The following is a 17,628-nucleotide window of genomic DNA, read 5'->3' as shown; positions in this document are numbered from 1 at the left end:
CTTCTCCCTTTCCTCCCCCAGTTTAATGGCATTCAGTCTTCTCCACTGTCCAGTCAAGTGCAAGCTGGCACTTATCTGGCACCCTCCCATTCAGGCTGTCAGTTTTATCTTTCCTCACCCTCTGTTGAAACTGTCATTCTTCTGTCTCTCTCTCTTTCTCTCCCTCTCCCCCCAGTTCAAGGCGAGAGTAAGGGGAGCCTCTCAACACTTGCTTGGATTCTCTTCCTCCAACTGTTGCTTAAAAAGCCGCACTCTGTGTTTAGCTGTCTGATGTGGAGTAAAGCAAACACTCTTAACTTGAAAAACCTGTCTGCATCGCAGAGAAAATCAGCAGGAGCACTGAAATTTTACCGGCTAATGAGCAAATCACTTCTGATCTTAGTTGTTGACTTGGATCACTCGACTCAGTTTGGTGGTCAGGTTTTGAAACTCTTGATATATTGCTTGTATTGTTGCATGCTGATTTGAATTGTTTGGAAAAACGCTGTAATGTTGTTACAGCTCACTGCAGCTGTCTACTTTGACATTGCTTCACTCTCCCTGCACTGGGTGAGAGGGCTCTTAACATAATTTATGGAAATGAAATAAAAGTACTGGATTGTAGGAGCAATATATTTTCAAGTGCGATCCACAGCATGACCAGTACCAAAACCTGACGCAGGCTATTAACATGGTTATATTGCAGCCTGTCGATGGGTAAATCAAAAATTGGCATCTAGTGGTTATTACGATATATTTGGAGAGGAGGGAACTTTAACATAAGAGACTATGCAAATAAAGCAGTGTCAGCTGGGCTCAGTGGATAGCACACCCCTCTGAGTCAGAAGGTTGTGGGTTCAAGTCCCACTTCAGGGACTTGAGCACAAAAATCTAGGCTGACACTTATCCCTCAATCAACATCACAAAAAACAGATTATCTGGTCATTATCACATTGCTGTTTGTGGGAGCTTGCTGTGTGCAAATTGGCTGCTGCATTTCCTACATTACAACAGTGACTACACTCCAAAAGTACTTCATTGGCTGTAAAGTGCTTTGAGATGCCCTGAGGTCATAAAAAGGCGCTATATAAATACAATTCTTTCATGTTTCTTCCATAATACCATGGTGTGATGGTTCTGAGGATTCTGATTCCCTTCACAGAAGCCGAGACAGTGTTCAGTGCCATCAAAAGCCTGAAATTCCATTGCCCTTGTATCTCTGCCAGTCTTTTTTTCATGTAACAGGAAATGGTGGGTTTTAAAAAAAATTAAACTGTGGGGGAATTTAGTTCATGAGCAAGTGGGTGATTCAGAGTGACGTGGGGCTTTGGGCTGGTCTTGTGCACACATCCCAGCGGTACAGACAAAAGCCTGGGAGCAGCCAGTCAGAAAACACGGCGAGGAAAAACCAGACCGGCGAGGGAGTGGCAGGGGCTTTATGTTTTCAACTTAAAGGCAGTATCACTTTGTGCCCAATTGTTCATTAGCTGCCTCAAATAACTCCTCGCAGAACCCAGCTCGCTATCTTGTCATTCAAAGAAATTCAAAACCGTTCTTTAAAAAAAAAAGTAATTAAAATGATAGAGATCGAATTCTTGATAGCATATGAAGGGCAATGTTAATAAGCTTTGGTGCTATGGATTCCAGTTTTCGGTTTCAATTTACAGGTTGCTGGTTGAGTTGCACTACATGCGTAACACAAATGGATTTACACTGGATCTTGTAACTGCATCTTAAGTATATGTGTAAGTTCAGACTGATTGACCTTTTAGATGTGATGGGGAACTGAGGGAAATGGGATGGGAAACCTGGTATCCCACTTAGGCTAACTTACCACCTCAGTTAGGATTTTATATCATTCTATACAAGTGCAACAAGCAGGAGATTGCTCATACTCCAAGCCAAGGTCATTGCACAGTTTTTACACAAGGCTTACCAGAATGGTATTGGTTTATTCACAGAAGAACAAGCGTCCAATTATGTTTCACGTCAGAAATGACCATTTGGATTCGATATATTTTCTGCTGGCTGATACAAAATTCCAAGGAGGGATTGGTTTAAGAGGCAACGGGGAGATATTGGAATTGTACCCCCAGCGGGTGGCAAGTCAGCAGTGCGCTTGCTCCACCTGTCAGTCTGTGCCAGCCTGCGGTCTGCGCCACATTCGGCACCGGCCCACGTTTGAAGAGCAGCTGTGGGCGCCAGGCGAATATGGCATCAGGCACACCTCGAGAGCGTCTGTGTCAATGCTGAGGCGACCCTCTGCTCTCGCCGCTTCCCCCCCCCCCCCTCCACCCCACTCCAACTAATGATTTTCAACCCCAGGCCCTCTGTATTTCAGGTGCAAATCGGACAGCCGTGTGTTGAATTTCTCCCCCTACATCTGATTTGAAAAGCGATCATTGAAAACTCTACCGATCAGCAGTAATGAAAGAGTTAGGACCTTCCAAAATTGATGATCCAAGTGTGTTTGTACAGCTATTGGAGCCTTGTATTCAGATATCCTAATGCACAAGTAACTCGTCCTGCTGAATGAACAAACCTCTACTAGAACACAGCCGCTATAACCCGTGCTTAATTACACATTAACAACTCATTCATACGGTGAAACTCCTTCCAGTATGTTCCGAGATACTGAGGTGATGATCAGCTATGATCTTATCGAATGGCAATGCAGGCTCGAAGGGCCGGATGGCCTACTCCTGCACCTATTTTCTATGTTTCTATGAGATGTAAAAGTTGTAGTTTAATATCTCTGTTTAAGGAAAGTCTTAATGTTCCAAATTTTTGTTGATTGGAAGCCAAGTACTTAATCCCAGCTTGAACTGCATCATCCTCCTGCTATGAATTGTAACTAAGTAATTGGTGTAGCCAACATGGTGGAACACTGGTGGTCCATCAGTCCTCCAGGTGGGTGTTGATGGTCTGTTTGACTAAAATGTGTGTTGCTTTATTTGCAGGTATGTGAAACATTTGGAGTGCTGCATTCCAGTTGATTGTGCGGCAATGGCTGAGGGAGGAGCGGAGGAGGAGGTAATCAACCTTTCCATTTACCAGCGAGACTCCCATAGTGGTAAGTACGGTAATAGCGCAGTAGTCACCGTCTTGTCTTCAGTTGTAACTTTTCTGCGTTGTCCAATGATGGCAAAGATGATATGCAAGCATCTATTTACAAAATTTTCCACGCGATTAATGATTAACGTTCCTTAAACATTCCTCCAGTGTGGCCACCAGTCCAGTTTTTGTGTATCTGCAGTTTGGTGTAGAGAATATTTCAGGAAGGAGTATGGAGACAGGAGAGGGCTGTTCAGCTCCTCAAGCCTGTTCCACCATTGAATTATAGATCATGGCTGATGTGTATCTTAGCACCAGTTATCCTCCTTGGTTCCGTAACTTTTAATACCCTTGTCTATCAAAAATGTATCAATCTCAGTTTTGAAATTTTCAATTGACACCTGCCTCAGCCTCAACAGCTTTTTGGGGAGAGAGATCCAGATCTCTGCAACCTCTGCGGTTTAATTCATACCCAAGTACATTGACCAGATTCATATAGAAGGCTCTGTGCATCAGCACTTGAGCCTCAAGAAGTGAATCTGGATTTGGGTGTCCCAGACGCAGTTCTGTAAGCAGGGACAAGTTGGAACTTGGGCAAATTTTGTATTCTTGGACAGGTAATATGAGTGAGTGCACGTGGAGGCTTAAGTGACACAATATTTCCCTGAAGATTATTAAAGTAACAATTTATGTTGAGTGCTTAGAAGCTAAGGTTATGTTATAGGAATGTTTCTGTAATGTAATCATTTGTTTAGCTTTGCCCCCAGCTGATGAGGGATCATACTTGAAAACATTCTGGTGGAGGCCCCAATTGGGAGGTCAACCCCTTTACAATCTTGTACCTTTTTGTTTTTATATTTAAGTTCATTGCTCTATTTTTCAGATGAAAACATGACAGTGTAGCCTTTATAGAGACCTGTTTAAAATGTCCTTTTAAGTATCTCTCTCTCTCTTCCATTACAATTGTTTCTTCATTCCCATGTGATCCCTATATAAACTAGAGGTGATCTAAAACTCGGCTGCCCGTGTCCTAACTCGCACTAAATCCCGATCACCCATCACCCCTGTGCTCGCTGACCTACATTGGCTCCCGGTTAAGCAACGCCTCGATTTCAAAATTCTCGTCCTTGTTTGCAAATCCCTCCATGGCCTCATCCCTCCCTATCTCTGTAATCTCCTCCAGTCCCACAACCCCGAGATGTGTGTGCTCCTCGAATTCTGCCCTCTTGAGCATCCCTGATTATAATTATTCAATCGTTGGTGGCTGTGCTTTCTGTTGACAAGTCCCTAAGCTTTGGAATTCCTCCCTAAACCTGTCCACCTCTTTATCTTGCTCCTTAAAACCTAACTCTTTGACCAAGCTTTTGGTCTTCTGCCCCAATCTCTCCTTATGCGGCTGTCATATTTTTTATCTCAATACTCCTGTGCAGCACCTCGGGATGTTACGCTACGTTAAAGGCGCTATATAAATACAAGTTGTTCCCTTGACGAGTGAAATCTAATGGGTGAAATCAAGTATATCTCAAATGCTTTTACCCTTTTTAATGGAATCTATTTTTGTTCAGATTGATATTTCTACCTGACCCTAACCTTTCCAATCACCATGCCTTTGTATGTGAGCACCACATTACCTTTACTGTGCAATCTTGCTGACACAAATATACTTTGGTACCTCCATTTAAAATTTGTATTTTGTGAATTTTTGTTCTCTTCAGGATGATGCCTCCTGGAGTTGGGAATTAAACCTTTCCCCATTTTATGCGCTCATTGTCAGTGTTGAGTGCTCCCAGTTAACATGTCTCCTGGACTAAATGGACAATAAAGCTACATGTATTGTACCTTTGTGACGGGACCTAACCCCAACCTTAAAGGAATGCTGATGTGCTGAGCTCATGAGATTTTTCAATATACAACAGGCCCCTTGGTGAGATTACAAATGATGGCATTTTTTGTTCTTTGGGCCTTCAGTCAGTAAGAATGTGTTTGCACATGCCAAAACTTTGTGCACAGAACCTCTTACTGCTGGCAAAAAGAGGAGTCTTTCAGCATGCCAACCTGGGATTGATTCCATCCTAGGGCAGAGTTAAAAGAAGTGCAAACTATGCCACCCAGTTTCCCCCTTGTTGCTTGTTGAGCCCAATGCATGCTTGCTCTATAGTATTATAGAATGCAGACAACTCTCAATTATCCGTACATGGATCCAACGGGAAACCTTGTAACGGGATTTCAAATTCTGTTGCTAACAAGTGAAAAGACAGCTCCAAATAATTTGGAAAAATCGCCTTCCAAACACTGTGCTCATGTGTATTTGCTCATTCTCTCTCTCTCTCTCTCTCTCTCTCTCTCTCTCTCTCTCTCTCTCTCTCTCTCTCTCTCTCTCACAACGTAACAATCACCCTCCTCTGCCCTTGCTTTTCTGGTGTGTGCGCGCTGCTGCAGCTGTGGTCTCTCGCGGCTGACGTTGGGAGCGGGGGCAGTGCCGGAACCGGGTTCCAGGCACAGAACCTGCACACGCATGCTGGTAATGTCCATTTTTTGTTACTGTTTGTAGCTGATTGTATTGATTAAAGTTTTAACTTTAAAATGTTGACTCACCCGAATGGAAAAATCATTTACCCGGAATAGCCCAATCCCTGAGGGACCCGGATAATCGAGAGTTGCCTGTAGTACTTGTCTGTCATACTCAACTTTGTGTCACACTTCAAAGAAAATGTGAAGGAGCTCTCCAAGAACACGTGTCTGTAATGTAATTGAGACCAGAGGGGATATTTCCAGTCACTGGCCTTCTGAAGTTAGGAGAAAGTAGTCATTCAACACTGGATTCAAACTAAATGGAATATTTTGAGTGACTTTGCAATACTTTTTTTTTTAAAAAGAGAGAGACAAAGTTGTGAGCTGTGACCTGCTTCCCATAGCCATCTGTGTCAGCTGTTTTCTACCCTGAATACTGAGCTCCAACTAGGTGGCAGAGTATAATTCTCGGTGGGCAAGTTTCACTTTGCACAATCATTCTCCAGGCACAAATGCATTTAAGACTGCCTATCCTTGTTGTATTTTGAACATAAGAACATAAGAGTTAGGAGCAAGAGTAGGCTACTTGGCCCCTCGAGCCTGCTCCGCCATTCAATATCATAGCCCATCTTCGACCTCAACACTTTCCTGCACTATGCCCATAATCCCTTGATTCCCTTAATATCCAAAAATCTATTGATCATTGAAGTAGTGTGGAAAGCAGGGTGAATATCTCTTGTTTTTTAAAAATAATTGGCAGCAAGACTTGACATTCATTATCGTCGTCGTCAACATCATCATAGGCAGTCCCTCGGAATCAAGGAAGACTTGCTTCCACTCTTGAAATGAGTCCTTAGGTGGCTGAACAGTCCAATCCGAGAACCACAGTCTCTGTCACAGGTGAGACAGATAGTCGTTGAGGGAAAGGTTGGGTGGGACTGGTTTGCCGCACGCTCTTTCTGCTGCCTGCGCTTGATTTCTGCATGCTCTTGGCGATGAGACTTGAGATGCTCAGCGCCCTCCTGGATGCACTTCCTTCACTTAGGGTGGTCGTTGGCCAGGGCCTCCCAGGTGTCAATGGGGATGTTGCACTTTATCAGGGAGGCTTTGAGGGTGTCCTTGCAGCGTTGCCGCTGCCCACCTTTGGCTCGTTTGCCGTGAAGGAATTCCGAGTAGAGTGCTTGCTTTGGAAGTGCCAGTGTTTGCTGTTTATCGGCCTTCCTTCCACCCTGTCTATCGATGGGAAAAGACTGACGGCAGTAAAACCTGGAAAGTCATGATAACTTTGACGGTTGTGATTTTTTTTTGTATTGAAGCAACTGAACAGAGTAAAACATGAACTTTTAAACTTTGAAAGTAAATGCACTATAACTAATGGATTTGTGATTTACAATAAAAGATAATGGTGCAAACATTCTTTGTTATACAGAACCAACCTCTTCTCCAGGCGTCTGCTGTGGGAAACTCTGCTGCCCCCAGCTTCAGCCTCTTGGAAGTGTTCCTACTCCATTCATGCTTTCCCCTGGCATAATGTTACACTACATCCCTGCTCTGCTCCCACTTTTACCAGCTGTTTCCCCCTCTGTTTTCTCCTAACTGCTCCAGCCCCCAGCCTGTATCACACACTGCCTGTGGGCAGCACTTCCAAGAGAACTTAAAAGGTAATCAATAAAGGTTGTGTGTGTGTTTCTGCATCAAGTCATAGTTCCCCAATCTCTGTTTCAGTATGGAGAGACCCTCGCAATACTCCAGTCATCACCATCTCCGATGATTCCGACTCAGATGATCAACCAGTTGTGGCCACTGAGAATCGACTGGCAGAGGATCAAGATGTTGTACTCATTGAGGTATTCTGCAATGTTTCGTTCCCTTTTATTGTAGGGCCATAGATTTAGACAAGGTGCACATTATTAGCAGCTGAGCGATGGTGCCTCAGTAAGGTGGTAGGAAATGGGTCATTTGGGAGTTTACAGCGTCAGTCGGGGAGACTCGGCAATTGATCACAGCAAGGGAGCAATCAACGGTCTACTTTTGGAGGGTGACTGAAAATAAGTAGAAAATTGATGTCCCCTCTTTCATTTGGAAAGTTGCCCAGCCCTCCTCCTCCTCTCTACCCCAACCCCCTCCCCCCAATCCTTTAATCCATCCCCCCTTCAGCTTCCTAGGCCCTAAGCTCTGGCATTCGCTCCCTAAAACTCTCCGCTCCTTTAAGACGCTTCTTAAAACCTACCTCTTCTGTCCTAATATCGCTTTATGGTTTATATTCCCTTGGGTATGGAAGATTAAGGGTGATCTGATCGAGGGATTCAAAATGATAATTGATTCGATACGGCAGATGAGAAGAATCTATTTTCTCTGGTGAGTGAATCCAGAACAAGAGGGCATAATGTTAAAATTAGAGCCAGGCCATTCAGGAGTGAAATCAGGAAGCACTTCTTCGCAACAATGGTAGTAGAAATCTGGAACTCTTTCCCCCCCCCACCCCCCGAAAAGTTGGGTTGCTGGCTCAATTGAAGTTTTCAAGACCGAGCTTGATAGATTTTTGTGCGCCAAAATGGCCCCCTTCCATGCTATAAATTTCTATGATTCTATGTATGGGTATCAAGGAATATGGGTCAAAGGTGGGTAAATGGGGTTCAGCTGACCAGCCATGATCTAATTGAATGGCGGAACAGCCTTGAGGGGGCTGTATGGTCTACTCCCGTTCTTGTTCCTGCGTTCCCTCAAGATGCCTCAGATTAGGAAAAGGGAAGGTGCAACGAGACCTGGGTGTCATGGTACATCAGTCATTGAAGGTTGGCATGCAGGTACAGCAGGCGGTTAAGAAAGCAAATGGCATGTTGGCCTTCATAGCGAGGGGATTTGAGTACAGGGGCAGGGAGGTGTTGCTACAGTTGTACAGGGCCTTGGTGAGGCCACACCTGGAGTATTGTGTACAGTTTTGGTCTCCTAACTTGAGGAAGGACATACTTGCTATTGAGGGAGTGCAGCGAAGATTCACCAGACTGATTCCCGGGATGGTGGGACTGACCTATCAAGAAAGACTGGATCAACTGGGCTTGTATTCACTGGAGTTCAGAAGAGTGAGAGGGGACCTCATAGAAACGTTTAAAATTCTGACGGGTTTGGACAGGTTGGATGCAGGAAGAATGTTCCCAATGTTGGGGAAGTCCAGAACCAGGGGTCACAGTCTAAGGATAAGGGGTAAGCCATTTAGGACCGAGATAAGGAGAAACTTCTTCACCCAGAGAGTGGTGAACCTGTGGAATTCTCTACCACAGGAAGTAGTTGAGGCCAATTCACTAAATATATTCAAAAGGGAGTTAGATGAAGTCCTTACTACTCGGGGGATCAAGGGGTATGGCGTGAAAGCAGGAAGTGGGTACTGAAGTTTCATGTTCAGCCATGAACTCATTGAATGGCGGTGCAGGCTAGAAGGGCTGAATGGCCTGCTCCTGCACCTATTTTCTATGTTTCTATGTTTCTATGCCGATTGTTCCTGTTGTTTATAATATTATCGTTATGGTTGTTTGATGAACTTTCTGCTTCTCACATCACAGCACGAAAAATCAGATTACAGTCATATGTTTTGTCTTAAAACACTCCTTGGGACGTTTTACGAAGTTAAAGGCGCTATATAAATACAAGTTGTTAACAAACTATTAAATGGCGGGAGAGTGACCTAGTAGAAAGTATGATGAAATATACAGTGCACCTAACCTAATTGTTTAATTCAGATGCAAAAAATGAACAATTTAATTAATTCAAATAAAATTGGTGCCGTTCATTGCAAGTCACCAGAATCTGTTTTGCGTATCTTTGTTTCTGCTCATTGCATCATGATCCACTTGATATGTTGAAGATGTTTAAGTAATAACTTGCTGATTGCTCAGTTGCTCTCTCTTCGCTATTATCTCGTCTCCACTGTGAACTCCAAAGCTGATTCCACGATACTTGTGACGGATTTTGAAATCGCAGTGCCAAGCTTCTTGCTGCACAAGTGCATTCTTGTCTGGTGGTAGTTACAAGCTCAATTAGGTGGGCCAGTTATATCTGAGGAGGTGGAACAGGATGAGCCAGACAATATGTCAACTAGAAGGATAGCGGCAGACGAAATGCAATGCAGGTGACAATGTTCTGTCTACTCATCATGAAGTGGAACCGATTTCACTTTCCTATGCATTTGGCTTACAGCTTGCATTTCTAAAGAATGCTGTGTGAAGCCAAAGTTCTTTGGCTGAGAGAAGACAATAAATATATGGGACTGGATTTTTGGTTTTGCCTTTTTCAGGGCGAAAACGGAGGCGGGATGGGAACACACATCGCTTTTAAAAATAAATGAATAAACATTCGCACTTACCTTTTCTGCACTTTACCGACCTCACTGCTGCCGACATGGCTCAACCGCATTGTTTTCCCTGGCAGTAATCATGGGGTGCGCTTTGGAGCATACGGGTCGGGTGTGACTCAAAACTCGCGTCGGTGTTGCAACGAGAGGTGTGTTGCACACCCGAAGCACCGCCGCTAAACCCGGCCTGAAGCTCCCGACCAGACGCAAAGGACCTGAAAATCTCGCCCGTGGCCTGGGATTTCCTCGGGACTTCTCCCACTCCGCCACCCCAACTTTGGGCATCAATTCGGCGGGAACCCCATTAATACGCGCAAACAATATTTGCACCATAACTCCCTCTGATGTTTTGGCTGTGCAACAGGAGTGTTCCCAAGGAAATTCACCCTCTAGTTCTTCAGCGATTCGACTATTGCCTTTTTTCAGACTACTTTTATTAACCACCTCTCTTCTGTCAAATCTATTCCAGACCCCATTGAGACAAATTCGACCTCCGATCATCATCCGGCCCGCATCTGGATGGCAAAACGTGCAGCAGGAACCGCCGAGGGAAAACCACGGAGCTAATGGAAACTTTCAGGAGGGGAGGAGGTGCGTCTTGGCTCAACAGAGACTGAGGTTGGATATTGTCGAGATAAAGGTAGAACCTGACCAAGATCCTCCCCAACCAGCCCCTGGAAACCAGGAGGTTGCCCCAGTTGAACAGAGAAACGAAGAGCAACAACGGGTGGACCCTGGAGCAGCTGCTGGTCCCAGTGAGGCCCTGCAGGCTCCAGTGGTCCAAGCGAATGAAATTGAGCTACTAGCCTTCCCACTTTTCCCAGCAGACGCAAAAGCGATGGGAGCGGAGCCAGAAGAAGCACCGGTGAATCTGGTGAGGGAGCAAGATCCTGTGTTGCCTCAGCCAGATATTGTACAGGAAGCTGTAAGAGAAGAGATACAGCTAATTGACCATGAACAAGTTGGGCACGTGCACCAAGGGGAAGACCTGTTGGATAATATAATAATGGACTTGGGGCAGCTCGATGATGCTGATGGTGAAGGCAAGGAAATCTTAAAGTCACTCGTGAAAGAAACAGTAAGTGCTTTTGTCACCATATGTTCCGAATCTCTGCTAGCTCAGTGTATTTAATGTTAAGTTTGAATATTCAACAAGCTAACTTACTGAACAATCACCAATGGATTTCTATTATATGTAGTTGAAAGTTATATCTCCGAGGAATTACTTTCCTGATTTCTGTCAGGTTTTTAACACCGTTCTGAGTACGAGAGCAATCCAATGTGCCAAACTTCAATGTAAACACAAAGTTGTTGAACAAAATATTTAAATGTGAAGCAAATTTTAACCATCATTGCAAAGCAGAAGGCTTTACTGCCATCTTAAGGCTTGAGTACGTACACCCCCAGGTCTTAATTTCTGCATCCCCTTTAAAATTGTACCTTTTCGTTCATATTCCCTCTCATTCTTCCTACCAAAATGTATCACTTTGCATTTCTGTGTTAAATTACATCTGCCTTGTGTTTGCCCATTCACCAGTCAGTCTATGTCCTTCTGAAGTCTGTTAATATCCTCTTCATTGTTTATGACATTTGAGTTTCGTGTCATTGGCAAACCAAGTCCAGGTCATTAATATACATCAAAGAGAAGTGGTCCTAATGACGACCCCTGGGCACACCACCGTACGCGTCATGCCAGTCTGAAATCAACCGTACACCACTACTCTGCTTTCTGTGCTCGCCTCATGGATGGTACCTGTTGAAAATTAAAATAGTGTTTTGTTTTATAATCTGTTGTCTATTCATCCAAGCTTTTGCAGGGACTACTGTTTGTTGTGTAATTGGAATTATACCAGGGATTCTGGCAGTAGCTCTCCACAGAAAAATATAAACTGATCCCCACTTGAAGCTGGTTGAGTTTTTCTTGTACCTCTGTCTATCATTCTGAAAGTCATGGTGATATCTTTTTAAGCTCCCTGTAGTTGTAGCGATCTTCATGGAATGCAGGCTACTTGAAGTCTAAGTGATCTGGTTAAAAATTCCTTGCTATAAATTGTTGTCTTTTTACTTTGCAATCTAAGTGTAAATTCTGTTGTATAGATAGAACTGACATTTAGAATGTGCCCTATCAGATCTCTGAAACGTCACATACCTGAAAGTGCAGCCCTGTAGGGATGTAGCTGTTTTGCGCACAGCAAGGTCCCACTAACAGAAAAACATTAAGGTGACCAGTTAATGTTTTTCATAGTGTTGATTGAGGGAAAATAATTGGGCAGGACACTAGGTCAGTTCCATTCTCCTCTTCAGAAAGTGTCATGGGGTCTTTGTCCATCCGAACCCGTAAGGTTGGGACTCTTGGTCAGCATCTCCTCTGAAGGGTGAAACCTCTGACAATGCTGCACTCCCTCCACTGAAGTGGCGGGCTAGATTATATCCTGAACTGCTGGAGTGGGGCTTGAACCTCAAACTTCTGACTCGTGAAAGAATTCTATCGACTAAGCGACTGTTTTTATACCTAAACTGATAACTTTGGGTAATCTATTATCGCAGCACAGAAACAGAAAGATTAACATTTCATCAAATATTGCTTTCTAGTATGTGGTCACATCAGAGAATAAATATTCAATTGACTTTTATTTACTTGAGTGTAGTCACTGTTGTCCAGTAGGAACCGCAACTACCAACTTGTGCACAGCAAGCTCCCACAAACAACAATGTGATAATGACCAGATAATCTGTTTTTGTGATGTTGATTGAGAGATTAAAAATTGGCCAGGACACCGGGGATAACTCCCCTACTCTTTGAAATAGTGCCATGGGATCTTTTACGCCCACCTGAGAGCAGACAGGGTCTCGGTTTAACATCTCATCTGAAAGACAGCATATCCTCTCCATCATCACTGCACTGGAGTGTCAGCCTAGATTTATGTGCTCGAGTCCCTGGAGTGGGACTTAAACCCACAACCTTTTGACTCAGGCGAGTGTACTACCCACTGAGCCACAGCTGACATATCTGTCGTATAAATGCCTCTACAGCATTTATTTGGCACCATCTGTTTTTTTTTAAACCTCTTTCCTGATTTATGGTGGACATAGATATATATACATTTGTGTCTTTCATGTCAGTTAGTATATATTATATTCTGACTTGAAGTGCAACCCCTGATTCTGCTAATCCTGAACAGTCGTGTTCACTTTAACTCATCTTCATACTTCTTTGATTACCCTTTCAGGTGCAAATTGTGTAGTGTGTGTTACTGAGTGTTTCTTCATTGATCTGGTTCAGGCTGCCTCATTTTATCCACCAAGTCCCTCTTGCATAGAAGACTTTGAAGTATATACTGGGCTGCAACCAGTCATCTTGAAATACTTGTCTGAACCGAGCACTTTTCAGTTAACCTTGAACTATCCTGCGATGGTTTCATCATCATAGGCAGTCCCTCAGAATCGAGAAGACTTGCTTCCACTCTTTTAAAAGAAAAAAGAGTTCTTGGGTGACTGAACAGTCCAATACGGGAATTACAGTCTCTGTCTGTCCCACCTGTGACAGTCGTTGAGGGAAAGGGTGGTGGCACTGATTTACCACACGCTCCTTCCACTGCCTGTGCCTGACCTCTTCACGCTCGCAGCGTTTAGATTCAAAGAGTTCAACGCCCTCCCGGATGCACTTTCTCCACCTAGGGTGGTCTTCGGCAGGGTCTTCCAGGCGTCAGTGGTGATGTCAGGGAGGCTTTGAGGGTGTCCTTGTGATGTTTCCGCTGCCCGCCTTTGGCTCGTTTGCCATGAAGGAGCTCCGTATCGAGCAGTTGCTTATGGAGTCTCGTGTCTGGCATGCGAACTAAATGGCCTGCCCAGCGAAGCTGATCGAGTGTGGTTAGTGCTTCAATACTGGGGATGTTAGCCTGGGTGAGGACACTGATGTTGGTGCGTCTGTCCTCCCAGGGGATTTGCAGGATCTTGCGGAGACATCATTGGTGGTATAGCGCCAATGACTTGATGTGTCTTCTGTAAGTCATCCATGCCTCTGATCCATACAGGAGGATGGGTATTACTACAGCCCTGTAGACCATAAGCTTGGTGGTAGGTTTGAGGGCCTGGTCTTCGAACACTCTCTTTCTCAGGTGGCCGAAGGCTGCACTGGAGGCGATGTTGAATCTTCACATCAATGTCTGCCTTTGTTGACGAGGCTCCCGAGGTATGGGAAGTGGTCCACGTTGTCGAGGACCGCGCCGTGAATCTTGATGACTAGGGAGCAGTGCTGTGTGGTGAAGACAGGCTGGTGGAGGACCTTTGTCTTATGGATGTTAAGCGTAAGACCCATGCTTTCATATGCCTCGGTGAATACATCAACTATATCCTGGAGTTCAGCCTCAGAATGTGCGCAGGCACAGGCTGCGTACTGCAGTTCAACGACAGAGGTTTGGGTGATCTTGGACCCGGCCTGGAGGTGGCGTAGGTTAAACAGCTTCCCTCTGGACCTCAACCGTGAGCTGTCCATAATGTTGCTTTGCTGCTCCTGAGTTGGGTTGTTGCTTGAGGCTCAAAAATGCTCTGCGCTTACGATCTATTAGTTCTTGGATCTCCTGATCGTTTTCATCAAACCAGTCCTGGTGTGTTCTGTTGAGTAAGCAAGTGTCTTTTCACAGGCACTGGTTATGGAGGCGTGGAGGGCAGACCAAGCGCTGTGGGCATTGAGCATCTCCGGGTCATCAAGGCACGCCAGATTGGCTGTGAGGCGCTGGCTGTATCGGGCTCTTCGTTGTGTCTTTAAGAGCCCCGGCATTAATTTATTTGCGGAACTGCTTCTGCTGTCCCCTCTACTTTGGGGCTATGTTAATATTGATGATGGATCGGATTAGGTGGTGGTCCATCCAGCAGTCATCAGCTCCTGTCATGGCACAGGTGATGCGCACATCCTTGCGATCCCGAGCTCGGACGATGACACAGTCCAGCAGGTGCCAGTGTTTGGGGCGAGGGTGTTGCCACGATATCTTGATACCCCTCTGGCAGAATAGGGTATTGTGAATGATCAATAATGTAGAAAAAAAGTTTTAAAATATATAAAATGCAATTTTTATACAAGAGGGGCACAAAAATACCGCTGGAATGTGGAAGTGATGTTTTAAGTGGGCTGATTTGCTGAAATACAGATCAGGAAAGACATTCCTGGAAAGCAACCAACTGAAAGGTTGCAACTTTAATTATTCATGTTACGGCATTTATTTTTCGAAGTGGTTCCAGCTGTCACTTTTAAGTTTCTGACCCAGCTGAAGATATAGCCATATGCGTAATATTTATACGATAAGACGGTGTCCGCCTTCGGCGTCACACACTCGCCTGAGTCAGAAGGTCGTGGGTTCATGTCCCACTCAGAGACTTGGGGCTCAATTTTCCCCCGTATTTGCTCCGTTCATTTTGGAATAGACTGCTTTTTCTGGCCTAACTTAAAAATCCCCAGTTTCACCAATCAATTTGCAGTAGCGTAACTGACTTAGTTATGTTTTTTTTAGGTAAGCTTTTTTTTTTGCTCAAAGGCGGGTACCAGCCACCTATGCCAATTCTGCCCATTTAGGCAACTTTGGCCAGCTAATAGTTACTTCAGTTCTACTTGGGCCAGCGTATGTGGCAACTCAAGAAAACCCTTGCAGACAGTTAAAGAAATCGGCGCAGGTAAGTGCAGCAGATGCCCGGGACAGCAGCGGGAGGAAGAGAGGGGTTGGGGGGGGGAGGGGAGGAAGAAGAGAGGGGTTGGGGGGGTGGGGGGGAGGAGGAAGAGAGGGGTTGGGGGGGGGGAGGAGGAAGAGAGGGGTTGGGGGGGGGTGGAGGAGGAAGAGAGGGATTGGCGGGGGGGGGGGGGAAGGAGGAAGAGAGGGGTTGGCGGTGGGGGGGGGGGAAGGAGGAAGAGAGGGGTTGGGGGGGGAGGAGGAAGAGAGGGGTTGGGGGGGGGGGAGGAGGAAGAGAGGGGTTGGGGGGGGGGGAGGAGGAAGAGAGGGGTTGGGGGGGGAGGAGGAAGAGAGGGGTTGGGGGGGGAGGAGGAAGAGAGGGGTTGGGGGGGAGGAGGAAGAGAGAGGTTGGGGGGGGAAGGAGGAAGAGAGAGGTTGGGGGGGGAAGGAGGAAGAGAGAGGTTGGGGGGGGAGGAGGAAGAGAGAGGTTGGGGGGGGAGGAGGAAGAGAGAGGTTTGGGGGGGGGGGGAGGAGGAAGAGAGAGGTTGGGGGGGGGAGGAGGAAGAGAGAGGTTGGGGGGGGAGGAGGAAGAGAGAGGTTGGGGGGGGAGGAGGAAGAGAGAGGTTGGGGGGGGAAGGAGGAAGAGAGAGGTTTGGGGGGAGGAGGGGGAGGGAGGAGGAAGAGGGGTTTTGGAGGGAGGAGGAAGAGAGGGGTTTGGGAGGGAGGAGGAAGAGAGGGGTTTGGGGGGGGAGGAGGAAGAGGGGTGGGGGGAGGAGGAAGAGAGGGGTTGGGGGGGGAGGAGGAAGAGAGGGGTTGGGGGGGGGAGGAGGAAGAGAGGGGTTGGGGGGGGGGAGGAGGAAGAGAGAGGTTGGGGGGGGGAGGAGGAAGAGAGAGGTTGGGGGGGAGGAGGAAGAGAGAGGTTGGGGGGGAAGGAGGAAGAGAGAGGTTGGGGGGGGAGGAGGAAGAGAGAGGTTTGGGGGGAGGAGGGTGAGGGAGGAGGAAGAGGGGTTTTGGAGGGAGGAGGAAGAGAGGGGTTTGGGAGGGAGGAGGAAGAGAGGGGTTTGGGGGGGGAGGAGGAAGAGGGGTGGGGGGGAGGAGGAAGAGAGGGGGGTTTAGGGGGGGAGAGAGGGAGGGGTGCGGGGGGAGGAGGAAGAGAGGGGGGTTTGGGGGGGGAGAGAGGGAGGGGTGGGGGGGAGGGAGAGGGAGGGTGGGGGGGGAGGGGAAGAGGGGGATGGGGAAGAGAGAAGAGGGGTGTTGGGTGGAGAAAAGAGGGGTTGTGGGGGGAAAGAGAGAGGGTGGGTGTGGTGGTGAAGAGAGAGAGGTCGGGCCAGGGGGAAGAGGGAGTGAGGGGGAAGCCTTTGACTGGGAGGGAGGAGACCAGTCGGCCTGGGCAAGGGGCGACAGAACAGACCGGGAGGCTGAAGACAGAAGGCTACAACGCAACTACAAAAAGAAGAAACCAAGGGATTATGCATCAAGCAAAAAACGTGTAGGAAAAACATGCAGCTTAACAAGGGACCCCTCAAAAGGTCAGGATTCCAGTTCAAACGAGATATCGGGACCCAGTTGGGGAAAAAAAGGAACTCTGAAACTATGTAGCATTCTACAAACTAAACCAATGCACATTATATAAACCAACCAAGCCTTAGTAATGTTAAATAAATCAACGCGGAATGCATTTGTAAACAAAAACTACGGACGAGATAATTGAAAAATAAAATCCATTCAAGAGAAACACCACTTCTCAGAGGGAACAGACTTGCAAAACCATCCTTGGCACAATTAAAATAATCAAGAAATAATCATTACCGCAGTTCTATAAGAAATAAAAAATTGTCGTACCTTCAGCATCAAACTCCAATTCACCTTTCTGCACTCGGCCCAGGAAGGCAATGGGCCGGTGCGGGAGGCCACTCGGCCTGGGCAAGGGGCGGGAGGGAGTGAACTGGCCGGCATTGGGGGCCACAGAACGGCTGCAATTCAACCAAAGAAGCCCAAACAGGTAAGTTTTTTAACTTTGTTTTATTTTCCTTGTGGGGCTGGAATGAACAGGGTCCTCCTGAAACAGCTACTCCA

General features: G+C 46.4%; 1 protein-coding gene across 2 annotated transcripts in view; it reads left to right on the top strand.

Moving 5' to 3' along the window:
* rnf216 (ring finger protein 216) overlaps positions 1–17,628 on the top strand; it is a 227,172-nt gene that overhangs the window by 34,109 nt on the left and 175,435 nt on the right. For both annotated transcript variants that reach the window (XM_070901274.1, XM_070901275.1), the window contains 3 exons: positions 2,940–3,052; positions 7,270–7,391; positions 10,362–10,970. In XM_070901274.1, coding sequence (XP_070757375.1) covers positions 2,986–3,052; positions 7,270–7,391; positions 10,362–10,970 — 798 coding nt within the window. In that variant the 5' untranslated portion in view covers positions 2,940–2,985. The remainder of the gene's footprint in view (positions 1–2,939; positions 3,053–7,269; positions 7,392–10,361; positions 10,971–17,628) is intronic.

This window comes from Pristiophorus japonicus, chromosome 15 (genome assembly GCF_044704955.1).
Source record: "Pristiophorus japonicus isolate sPriJap1 chromosome 15, sPriJap1.hap1, whole genome shotgun sequence".
Classification (NCBI taxonomy): Eukaryota; Metazoa; Chordata; class Chondrichthyes; family Pristiophoridae; genus Pristiophorus; species Pristiophorus japonicus.
This window is presented reverse-complemented; position numbering and strand designations above follow the sequence as displayed.